The sequence below is a fragment of the Trichomonas vaginalis genome, chromosome V (genome assembly GCF_026262505.1).
Source record: "Trichomonas vaginalis G3 chromosome V, whole genome shotgun sequence".
NCBI classification, from domain to species: Eukaryota; Parabasalia; order Trichomonadida; family Trichomonadidae; genus Trichomonas; species Trichomonas vaginalis.
Window position 1 is genome coordinate 16,403,813 of NC_067207.1, and position 13,131 is coordinate 16,416,943.

At 29.8% G+C, this 13,131-nt stretch overlaps 1 protein-coding gene and 3 pseudogenes across 4 annotated transcripts, besides 1 other annotated feature; 1 reads left to right on the plus strand and 3 right to left on the minus strand.

The window, feature by feature from the left end:
* Nucleotides 1-10,943: part of a mobile genetic element that runs on past the window's edge.
* TVAGG3_0347880 lies at nt 2,678-3,435 on the plus strand (annotated as a pseudogene). Its single transcript has one exon. A coding segment is annotated over exon 1 (758 nt).
* TVAGG3_0347890 lies at nt 5,844-6,464 on the minus strand (annotated as a pseudogene). Its single transcript has one exon. A coding segment is annotated over exon 1 (621 nt).
* TVAGG3_0347900 lies at nt 8,664-9,483 on the minus strand (annotated as a pseudogene). Its single transcript has one exon. A coding segment is annotated over exon 1 (820 nt).
* Nucleotides 10,944-12,314: 1,371 nt separating the features above from the next.
* On the minus strand, nt 12,315-12,551 carry TVAGG3_0347910 (N-acetylmuramoyl-l-alanine amidase family; the record flags this gene model as incomplete). Its single annotated transcript, XM_051230982.1, has 1 exon — nt 12,315-12,551. The coding sequence occupies one exon, from the start codon at nt 12,549-12,551 to the stop codon at nt 12,315-12,317; it is 237 nt and encodes a 78-aa protein (XP_051100712.1).
* Nucleotides 12,552-13,131: the final 580 nt, after the last annotated feature.

The window sequence follows — 13,131 nt, forward strand, 5'->3', positions numbered from 1 at the left end:
AAAATGAATGATAATCAAATTAGAGCAGAAGGTAGAAGGTTATTTAAACGCTTCTATAACATTCCTGATGGTGCTAATCCTAAAACTCGTAGAAGCTATTTAAATGAAGCAATAGATGCATATGAAGGGTTTGACATTTCATCAGAAGTGAGAGATTAGCGAGAATGTTAAATGTTAATATTGATTTCTATTTTGTGATCCTCACCAGAAGACGTGGACATAAATAAGGTAGACTTTCCATTAGTGGAATCAATAATGATAGATCCAGAATTTGAAACAGTAAATATTTTATTAACACAGAGTCCATGTGGAAAACTTCACGCTGACAGAATAACAGACGTTGAAGCACTCACCGGCTATAAAGTTTGTCCATATTGTAAAGAAGAAGTTTATTCTATCCGTGATGATCCAGAAAGGAAAAACCAAAGAAGATTTTTAAAGCATTGTGAGAAATGAAAGAAAATAATGGAAGATTAATTCAAGACGTTCAGTTGCAAAAGACACAGCAACCATATGCACCACATATTACGAAACAGAAGATATATCAGTGGTTATTAGCTCACAATTTGCAGAAATATTATAAACCGACAAGATATTATATTACTTTTGACTTTGAAACATTAGAGACTAAAGAAGAATTACAACTTTCTGAGTGTGCAACTTTGAACGCTTACTTAAAACCATTCATGGTATCATCAACGGTTAAATTAAACGATAAAACATATACGAGGAATTTTTGCTTAACTTCGAGTGATTCTTTTATTTCTGATTGGATTGAGTTTTTATTTTCAACCTGTTCATTAGTTGTTGAATCAAATATGAGTCAATACAATGAATTATTGAAGTCGCAAACGGCGGGAACTTTGTCTCATACATTAAATGAAAAACAGAAGGAAGCATTTAAAGAACTTCTAGATGAGGAATTCAATAAAGTGAATATCATAGGTTTTAATTCGGGAAAGTTTGATTTAAATTTAATTCTTCGTGATTTAAACACTGCAAAATGGAAATAAAATCAATGCTGGGTTCATCTTCACAATTTAAGCAAATCATTGTAAAGAAAACAAACGTTCCATATGAATTGAGATTTATTGACATCAGAAATTATATAGCGGGGGACATTAGACCAATTCACTCAAGATTTCGGAAACAATAAATCACGTGTTAAATCCTTTTTTCCCTTATCAATTCATCACATGGAAAATTACGAAGAAGAATTATATAAAGAGGAACCATTCACGAAAGATTCATTTATCAGCATTAACCCAAGAAACTATATCAGATAGTGATTATCAAATATATCTCAATGATGCTAAAATTTTTAAGAATAGATTAGAATATTTTATTCATTATTGCAATAAAGATGTTGAAATTATGATTGACCCAATCGATAAAATTATTGAAGAAACATTTGTTTATAAAATTGACACGCTTTCATAATCTTTCTTTATCATCGAATGCTTCAATGATTCGTTACGCTTTAGCATATAAAGACTTTAATCCTAATGAAAAATATCCTGAGGAAGAGATAGAATCAAGTTTTGAATTAACGAAAAAGTATTGGAAATATAAAATTGAATCATATAAGAAACAAGATGAAAAGCAGAAAGGGATACTAAAAATAATGTTTCAATGGATGATTTTCAATACTATCACGATTTAATCCTTTCATCTAAATGCAAAATGTGTGGTAAAGCGTTTACATATGCAAATAAACCAACATTGGATAGAATCGATAATGAAAAACCACATACCAAAGAAAATTGTCAGTTAATGTGTTGTTATTGCAATGTCGTAAAATCAAATAAAGATGAAGATGTTCAACGTTTAAGAATCAATTTAAGAAATTATGCATTAAAAAATAATTACCAATGACTTTAGATTCAGTTGAAGCTTATCACATTCTCCGTAATGGAATTACTGGTGGTTTATCAAATGTTCAACATAGAGTAAATCTTAAAGGAATCACGCACATTAATAAACTTGCATATAATCCAGAAACTAAAACTGTATCAAATGAGGACACCACCAACATTATGACTCATTTCGTTGGTGTTGATTTTAATTCATTATATCCTTCATCATTTTCATCTAATCCTCATGATTTCATTCAATATACCGACCATAAAATGTATATGCCGGGAAGATTGAATGGTGTTATCATTTGTGATACAGCAACAAAAAAGCAAAAGCACTGGGAATAATTAAGAAGAAAAATACTTTATTCGTGGCTGAAGTAAAGGGTCACATTGATGAAAAATACATTAATGATTACATAAACTTTTTACCGATAATAAGAAACTTAGATATTATCACAGATGAAAAAACAATTGGCAGTTTTATGTATAATTACATGAAATCAAACAATCTACCGGTTGACCAGAAACAGAGGAAATTAACTCAGTTAGCATCAACATACAACCAATATCAACCATTTTCTTCTTATTATCTTTGGTATCTAATAGACAGATTTCATTTTATCATTGATGACATTCAATCAATTTTAACATTTACTAAAAACACTTGTTTTAATGAATTTGCGAACAAATTTATGAACAAAAGACAAAAGGCTGAATTAGAAGGAAATAAAGGAAAAAGTTTATTTTGCAAGATTTCACTTAATGGATCATATGGTTACGATGCAATGAATACACAAAATTACGCAAAGACTAAAATAATGAATGCACAGAAGGCACGCGTTGCATGTATGTCAAATAAGTTTAAAAACATAAGAGAAATAGGTGAAGATACATATCAAGTGATGCTTAAAGATAGATTTTATAGATGTGATACATGTTTACAAGAGGCATTCTTCACTTTAGGTAATGCTAAATACTGGTATTTGGTTTTCATTTATGATTTTATGTATAAATGCATGAATGTTAATCGTTTCATTTCATTGAAGGTGATACTGATTCATCTTATTGGGCAATCGCTGGCGACCCAAATCTTCCTAACACTCAAGCATTTCAAGCAATTGTTACCGATAAACAATTTTATGATAAAAACATTTTCAAATTCGCACCTTTTGATTTCTTCTGTTTTGATGAGAAATTTAAACCTAAATTAAAGAATAAAGCTGAAGAAAAAGCACATGAGAAGAAGTTATTGGGTTTAGCAATTGAGAAACAAGGTGATAACATGGTTGCTTTATGCCCTAAGTGTTATACATCATTCAACGGTTCAATTGATGGAAGTGATTTTAAAAAGATTGCACAAAAAATGAAAGGTGTTAGTTTACGACAAAATAAACAATTAACACCTAAAAATTATTTGGATATAATAAATGATAAAGTGATATTTGATGGTCAGAATATTAATTTACAACTTAAAAACGGGTCAATGACTCGCTTAACAATCGGTAAGACTGCATTAACAGGAGCACACACTAAGGCTGTATGTTGTGAAAATGGATGTTGTATGCCATTTATTTAATACAATTTAAAATTTTATTTTTAATAAAATGCCACAGAAGAGACAAAAGGAACCGTAAATAATGGTTTTGATACTATGATTCAAAGAGGCGGGCACCCTTAAAACACTTATTTTATTTTTATATAAATGAATAGCGCAGATTTAAAAAAATTTAATTTATGATTTAGTACTTAATCAAAATTTTCTTACTTATTATGAATTAAAATCATATCTCCAAAAATATAATAAAAATATAACGGGTGATGATGTGGATTATTATTATCCGTATTATAAAAATGAAATTTTGAAATATCATGATAAAATAATTTCTAAAATTAAAGACAAAATTAAAAATAATGAATATACAAAGGGAAAAACTAAATCACAACTTAAACAATTGAAAGATTTCAAAAATAAAGTATTAACAGAAGAAGATATTGATGAATTATATAAATTATATAATCATGAGCCGCAAAAAACAAAGGAACAAAAACAAAAGGTGCAAAACACCCAGGTCCTTCAGACCATAAATGATGCACAAGCTTTAATTTATGATTCATTAGTTAAACCATATTCAGCCCGACTTTTAAATGAAGATCAACTTTTGGAATTCATCCTTCAACATAAACTCGAAGCGGGAAAGTATATCAAACCTTTATATACAGCATATTTAAAACAAATGAATAGAATACATCCAGAATTAATGAAGGGGGAATGAAATCCAAAATCAAAGCAGATAAAATTAAACCACTTGCAACACCAAAACCTCCAACGACAGTACCTCCTCCTCCTTCAGTTAATCCTTCATCATTCACTTTATTATATCCATTTCAAACATTAAAGAAGCAAAAAGATTTTAAAAAGGATTTCAAGATATTAAATAAACCAATTGACCCGAAAATTCAACCGTTAAAGGAAAAATTTAGTCGCCCTTCATTTGCTCCATATCCATATTCATACGAAATCGATCATCTGGAATATTCAAAAGGAAACGTTACTTATTTATTTGCCATTAACATTAACACTAGATATTTATATTGCATTCCAGTGAAAGGGAAAACAGAACAGGAAACAAGAAGAGCTATACAATACTTACTAGATCATGAAAGAGTAGATAATATCAGGGTGATGGTGATAAAGGATTTCAGGCAGCTATGGCTCATTATTTCCCACAAATTAATTTTTTCTTTTCATCCTCTCCATATACGTTTCATAATAAAATAGTTGATGCGGTAATGAGAACTCTTAGAGATGCGTTAGGGTTAACGGTCAGATATACTGGGATGGAAATCATGACTCCATCATACAACAGTTAGTATATTATTACAATAATACATGGCATAGAACTATAAACATGAAACCAGTGGAAATGAAAAATGATATTTCAAAAGAATGGAATATATTAGAAAGCAAATGGAAAGGTTGAATGATGTTAAACGTGAACAAATTAATTCGGGGCTCATGAATTTTAAACAAGGGATAAATTTTGATTCATCTCGATTATGGAAAAACTGATAAATCAATGACAAAAAGAAGACGAAGATTTGACACAATAGCTGAATTTGTTAGATATATTAACGGCAATGCATTAGTTGAAGTTGACAATAAATTAATAGAAATTCCGATTATTTTATTACTCCATTATATTTAAATAATATTTAATTTTTTTATTTCGTAAGAAATGAGTGACAAAAAGCAGCCAAGAGTCCAGACAATGAATATAAAAAGAAACTAAACAGAATTAAATCAAAAATATGCTATTACAAAAGAAGCCGCAATGCGGTGGGGCTGAAAACGATAAAGAGAGGAAAGAAATAATCGAAAAATTAGAAACTTACCGTTCAATCCTTAAACTGAGTGAAGCAAAAATAAAAGAATTTAATAGAATAAATAAATTGATTGGAAGAGATGAATTTAATAAAGATGAATTTTTAAACTCAATCCAAATTTAATTTTTATTCCTCTTCCCGAACCCTTCTTGCATCATTTTTATCATTTCCTCCCTTGTTATGATTCGTGGTAAATTTTGAGCTTGTGGGGTATCCATTACTTCATTACCTAATTAATTACAGACATAAAATATATTTAGTTCATTCGTACCATGCGAATATAGTCACAAATGGTGGCATGTAATCTTTACCCAAGCCTGTTGATTTGTTGTGAAAGTGTGTGAATGATTTCCTCCCGGTTCAGTTGGTCGAAAAATTTTTTTGCTGCATTGTTATAAGATGGAGATAAAACATCATTGCCAGCTTTATATTCTGAGTGTATAATGGGTGGTCTCTTAATGATGGCTATGGTCGCCAGAAAAGTTTGTCGTTCCTGTATGAGTGTGCGGTGGAAGGTTTGCTTCTTTAATTTTCTTCGAACCTCCTGTTTGCTTTGAATATCTAGCACAGTATAAGAATTTATCTACAATCTGCTTCCACGTACCAAAACCAACTGTTGTGATTTGTTGAGTTCATTGACGTATAAATAGAACCAACAGGATATAATGTTTGAAGTATTTCATTTTTCATGCTTGTAATCACATCATTTACTTCCGACTTCTTTGCATAATTTTCATCAACATAAGTTTTATCTGCTTTAAGGTCTAAACATCCTGAAACCCATCCTGTATCAGCTTTAACTTTAAAAGTCTCCGATGTCCATTCATGATACCATTCAACCTTTTCTTTTAATTTCATTATCTTTTTCATCAACATAAGTTTTATCTGCTTTAAGGTCTAAACATCCTGAAACCCATCCTGTATCAGCTTTAACTTTAAAAGTCTCCGATGTCCATTCATGATACCATTCAACCTTTTCTTTAATTTCATTATCTTTTCATCAACATAAACCAAATTTGCCTTCTTATTTAATTCACTATCCACATATTCCTTATCCCCCTTCTTCATTATGTCGTTTAGGAAACCTTCTATGAATTCCTCATTTAAATTAAATCTTCCAATCTTCAAAACTTTAGGAAATGCATTTAATGCGTAATATCTCTGTTCTTCTGGTGGAATTGATGTTATATCATCCGTTATTCCTTTAATTTTTGAATTCATAAATAAAATTTCTTTTATATTTGATATCACTGCACCACCTTTGCAAACGAATTCGAAATGGTCATTTTTCAATACTATCTCCAAATCTCCATATTTCAACCTTTGCGTTTGTTCTGCCGTCTTTGAATTATATGCATATATGGCGTATGTAATGGTCTGAAGACCTGGGCGCTTTGCGCCTTAAGTTGCTGTTGTTTAATCATTTATTACGATTTAAAAATAAATATTTAATCCGTTATCTCATCAGCTATTTTCTCTATTTGAAATTGCCATAATATTTCATTCATAAATTCTAAATCACAATCAAATAGGTCAGTTATTCTAAATTTAATATTTGATAAATCTTTTGAATGAAGAATAAATGAATTCCCGGATAATTGAAACGGATATGATAAAGAAAATGTGTTTAAGTTGATGGATAAAATGTTTTGTATTGATGGGTAAGAGTTAGGTCTAATGTTTGATGTGAAAATCTCATTGGGGTATTAACTTTATCACATTTGATTAAAATGAAATTGGAACCAGTGTCAAATAAAAACATCCCCAACATCTTTTTCAAAATTTAATATCCCAACAATGAACGAAGATGAGGAGTACAAAATTTAATTTTCAGCGGAATTTAATAAGGTTATTTATTTCATCAAGTTCAAAAAGTTTATCGGGTTTTGATTTAAAATTTTCTTCATACCATACGATAAATGATTCATTTAAATAACTTAAAATCATGTTAATATCCCATTTCGCTATCACATTATTTATATACATATCATACGTTTTTTCAAGGTCATCTTTAATAAATGATATATAATCTGAAGGGTCTAAAAGAATGGGATTAAATTTACCACTCACAGAAACGAGAGTAACATTATAAATTCCGCTAACTGTTAAATTTAATTCACAGCTATTATTCGAAATAATATTGATAATTGACATTTTTATTACGATTAAAAATATGGTAAAGCGTTATTTTCCAGTGATAAATAAAACTAGAATAAGATTACCTCAAGAATTCATAAATTCAAAATAAGAAATTCATTCATGTTATAAATTTTAGTGTTTTCAGAAAATATGAGTCAGTGTCATATTCATCAACAGGTTATATTTCACTTCATTCAAATTTAGTTCAATCAAACCCATATAATGACCATTTCATAAGATTTTCAGATGGTATTAAAAATGTAATTGATAGATTAAAATATGAACAGATTGACAATATCGAATTTTTGGAATTTTGGTTTAAATATCCCGATGGAAAAAAGATTGAAGTTAAAGATAAAGCTGATACTATAACAAAAACAATTACAATGACCGATCCGGATAGTGGGAACAAAAAGAAATAAAACAAACGATAGAAACTGGTGAAAGGTCAATTATTATTGATTATGATTCAAAGGATTATTATTCGATAATGTTAATGCTTGAATATTAAATAGCCTTAACAAAGAATTTTTCAAGTGATATTTTATATTCATCAACTATTTTATTATAAATATCATTATATGTTAAATGAAGTTCAGTTGTTGTTCCGTTCTTTGATATCTTAATTGTGCTAATATCCTTTATAGGATTTATTTTTGCAACTGTTCCGCAGCATGAAACCTCATCATCTATGAAAAATTGAATCTTAACGTCTGAATCTTGAACATCACAAAGAATGGCGATAATGTGAATTAATGATTCATAAGGTAAAATAATTAAACCGGATTGTCAATTAAATTTATTATTGAATCATAATTATTAATTATTATATCACGGTAAATTTTCATTAATTCAGAATTAATGTCTATTTTATATGGGTTCTCGATGTTTGATGAAAGAGTGGGGGTATGTTGGATAAGTGGGAATTTCAACAGGTTCTTTACCGGGTTCAGATAAAATGATTGGGTCTCCATCTTCTTTATTTTGCTCCTCCTCCTTTTTCGGTAAGTCACGAGTTAATAAATTTGGTTGAGTTGCTGACCTTGTTAATTCAGGGCTAACATTAACTTTAACATTTTGAATAATTCGTGATTTATCATCATTTACGTTATAACCAACCGTAATCTCTGCTTTTGCGTTAGTGTTCTTTTGACTAGTGAAACGTCTTCTCATTTATATTCGAATAAAAAAATATATTTAAACTTTTATTTTGCTGGAAGTTTTGAATCTATTATTCCCTGTATTTGTTCTTGAAGTTGATTTTTAGCTGTTCATTGTAATTAATAGACCTAATATATTCATTAATTGCATTCTTATAATCATCTGATTTCTCAAATTTTCTTTTATCTGATTCCTTAACTAAATCATAAGTTAAACCTCGTTGCTGATATAATGGTTTCTTAATTAAATCTTTGAATGCTTGAGATAAAGCACCTGATGCAATTCTTGCTACTATAATTGGTTGGAATTGATGTTTAAGTTCATCTTTAACATTTGCGAAAACTGGATCGAATAAAGCAACTTTAAAGAATTTCTTAGCTGAAATTTCAGGTCTAATATTTGCATATTGACCATCAAACTGGTTAGAATTGTGGTAATCCATCCGGTCCCTCTTCAATAGCATTTAATTCTTCATTGAAATAAGAATATGGATTATAACGGTATGAATTAATTGGACCATTTTCACCTTCTCCAATGTATTGTTTAACAGCTTTTCCATTTTCATCAAATTGCATAGGATAACGTTCATTATATGCTTTACGTTTAGGATAATCAGTTATAGTTAATTTGTAACCATTTATGACTTTAATATTACCTTGACCATCAGTAACGAAAACTTCATTTATACCATCAGGTTTTCCATTTGGACCCGTAATGTCTGCTTCGTGTGCTTCCCAATTTGGACCTTGACGTTTGGCATATGCTTGAGCTTCTGGTAATGTTAAAACGTTTCTCATTTGTTTAACATCTTTTTGAAGACCAGCAACAATATGAACTAATTCTTTCATTCCATCAGGAACTTTCATAGTTCTATTATATGCACCCTTTTGTTTGTTCCTTGTTTTAATGGAACCTGTAGAAGATTTGCCATTTCTGTCATGTTTAATTATAAATAAAAAATAAAAATTAATTATAAAAAGTTAATCAAATTTAACACTTCCTTTATTTAAATCAACTATTATTTTTCCATGTTCACCTAATTGCTGATATTGTGTGTAAAGTTCATTAATGCTCATTGGTAAATTCACTTGATAAAGCATAACGTTCAACTGTTGACGACTAAACCCACTGAAAATGAAAAGTGTTGATAGATTTGATTTAATGTTTGTGCTTAATGCTTTGAAATATTGAACAGCCATAAAGAATGAACACTGAATGTGTCGACATTGAGTTAATAACTGATTAAAATATGATTTCTCATTTGTTATTAGTTTTGATTTCACTGCATCATCTAGAAAAATGAGTGAATGCAAAAATTCTCTATCAAAATTTGAAATAGAAAGTGTTTCAAATAATTCATCCCGTTGTTTATCAATAATTTTATCCTCTAATCCTTGCTTCTTGATTGTATTATATAATTCTTTATACATTAAAAAGTTTTTTAAATAATCTTCTGCTTCTTCTTGTGATAAATAAATAATTGGAATTTTGATTAAATGCTTTAAAGATTCAAATGTATCATCTGAAGGTGAACCTGAACGGTTGATATAAATTAACACATGTGAATAGGGGAAGTGTTAGCAATAATGATAATTTGTTTTAATATCGTTAATGTTTTACCTTTATTCTGTTTACCAATTGCTGCAGTGATTGAATTTAAGTAACATTCAGAATATGGAATTTTCATTAATTTTTCCTTAGATAGAGCATTTCTATTATCACTCAATGCTTCATTAATCATATCATCTACGTATGTATTATATACTCCGCTAATTCTTCATAAGGTGGATGAATTTAAATCCATTTAATCAAAAATAAATTTATAATTTTAAACATTTCTATTCATCAATATTTCATCATATGAACTTCTATACTGTGGTGGTGTACCTGTTGGATGATATTTCAAACCTTCGTCCGGTGTCCATGTCCAATATGTAGTCCTAGTAAACCAAACCTGAGGAGGATTTGTCACCTTTGAACAGTAAGTGTCATTTTCACCCTGAATGATTGGATAAGCTTTCACTTGTACTGTAACTTGTGAGTTGAAAGTTTCTAATCCATCAAAGAATATACCCGCTCCATCACGTTGAACTGGAATAGTGCATAAGAATGAAGTTTGGTCTTTCCATGTTCTAGCTAATGGGTGCCATCATCTGCATTCATGGTCTAGTTAATGAGTCCTCGTATTCTTCTGTGCATTCATTCACTCCATCTAAATCAGAAGCTTGAAGCATACGTGTAAAGAATATGTCGCCCACTGTGGTCATCGCTTGATCGGGAAGTTTCTGGAATCTATAGTGACCTGAAGACCTCGAAGCATTGGATTTTCTAAAACGTTCTTTGCATTGCATTCTTCGGAAATGTTAACACAACATCTGTAACATTATGAAGAGCGTATGAGAAATCTGAGCTAATACCTTCAGGAGTGATGCAACCTCCATTTAGTGAACGAACGTCAATATGTTGAGCTGGAATCATGAATGGATCTTCCTTACTAAATAAACGTGGTATTGCTTTAACTGATTCTTCAATTAAACCGTATCCTGGTGTAATGCATTTATCCTCTAAAACTTCCATCTTTGTGCATGAAATAATAACGTCATCAACTGTTGCCTCAGCAATGTAGCGGCTAAGCTTGTAATTAATTTGGTAGGAAGTCCGATTTGTTGGAATTTGCGATCATATTTATAAACATGATTCATAATCTTTTCATAATTTTCATCAGTTATCTTTTCATAAACGTAATTTTGTAAATCAGCAACTCTTAACGGGTCAACCTGACAAAATACTAAAGTATCCCTGAAAACATAATATTTAAGAATGATATCACCAAATGATTTAGGATAATCATCGAACGCCTGAAATGCTAACAAATCATTTACCGGAATAATCATATCAAAAGTGACATCAACTTCTTCATTTGCTTTCTTGAAAACTTCTGAAGGGTCAATATATTTACCACATACTGAGTTATCATATTTTTGAACATTATTATATAACGAATGAACAAACTTTTTAACTTTCCTTTCTGATTTTGGTTTATATGTTGCAAATGCGAAAGATTCACGGGCGCAATCCATCTGAAGATAACCGGCATCACCTCTTTCGGTTTCTACTTCTAATTGTTTAAAGCTTTGATTTGATGATTTGTAACCAACGAATAAACGCATGCATTTAAAAGCGGCATCACATGTGAAAGCTTTATTTGAAACTAGAGTTGCTTTAACTTTGCGTTTAATATATGTGTCACCTAATTGGTTCACATCATGAGCCGGATTTGTAATTCTTAAATGAGTTTGTTTATCATCAAAATATGGAGCATCAGAGTCATAGCATGAACTTTCAAGTTCTCTATAATATCTTCTACCGTCATTCTTTGCGAATATTTCATTTATCTTTTCGAATGAATGAAACACATTTCCATTAATCGGTTTAGTGTTTGGCACCAAATAGTTAGTCGTCATTTATTAATAAATAAAAAATCAAAATTAAAAGATGAAAATGAATTTTTAATTTTAATGAAATAATCAACTATGGCTGCAGGTATATTTAAGAAACTGTGGATAAAGTAAAAAGAGGAGCGAGTAAAGTTTGGGAAACATTGAAGAAGGAGCAAATTGGATATTTAAGAATAAAGAAGCAATTAGTGACGTTGCTGAATCAATAACACCAAAAGCTGCCCCAATAAGAGAAGTTTTAAATAAAGGAGAAAAAGTTTATCAAAGACTACAACCGATACTAAGATAAAAATAATATTTATTTATTTTTCCACTATCTACCTCCTATTTTATTAAGTATTCCTTCAGCTATTCCACCAATTGCGTTACCTGCTTGTGCTCCCATCGCCGGATTACCTGCTTTAGTACCTAATACTCCACCTATGATAGTTCCTGCCGTTTTCGCTACTGGTGCCAAAAAGTTTGCAATGGGTTTAATAATCTTTTTATGAACCCAACCCGCAGCTTTCTTAATTCCATCCCATAATTTTTTAAAGAATCCTGCCGCCATTTCTGATTTAATATTAATTAAAAAAATATATTTCATCACTTATATTCTAATTTTTATTTAATGATAAATGAAACCGATTTTAAAAATAAATGAAACAGAGGAGGAAGAAAAAATGAAAGTGAAAATGTTCAACAAAAAATAAACGTTGTTAAACCAATTACTGAAATAAAAATTTTTTCATCTGTTGAAGAATTTAATGACTATTATGCTAATAATAAAAAATTATTTGAAGAATTGACAACATGTAAATTGAATAAAAATGTTTAAAGTTGATGGATTCAAAATTTCAAAAATAAAGGGGGTGGTTAGTTTGAAATCTATTCCTCAATCAAGAATCACCTCATTAATGAAAATAGATGATTAACAAAAAGAATAGAAGAGATTGAAGAAAGAATGAATCAAATAATTGATTTCATAAATTCAAATAATCATTAGTTTCTTAAAGTTCAATGTTGAACTCATCAAATTCTTCTTCATCATTACCATTACCTTTAGCGAGTTTATTTACTCTTTCAACTCTATCTTTTGATAGTCTTGCGTTTAATTTTTCTGAAGTTTTTCGTTACCAAGTTCTAAAATT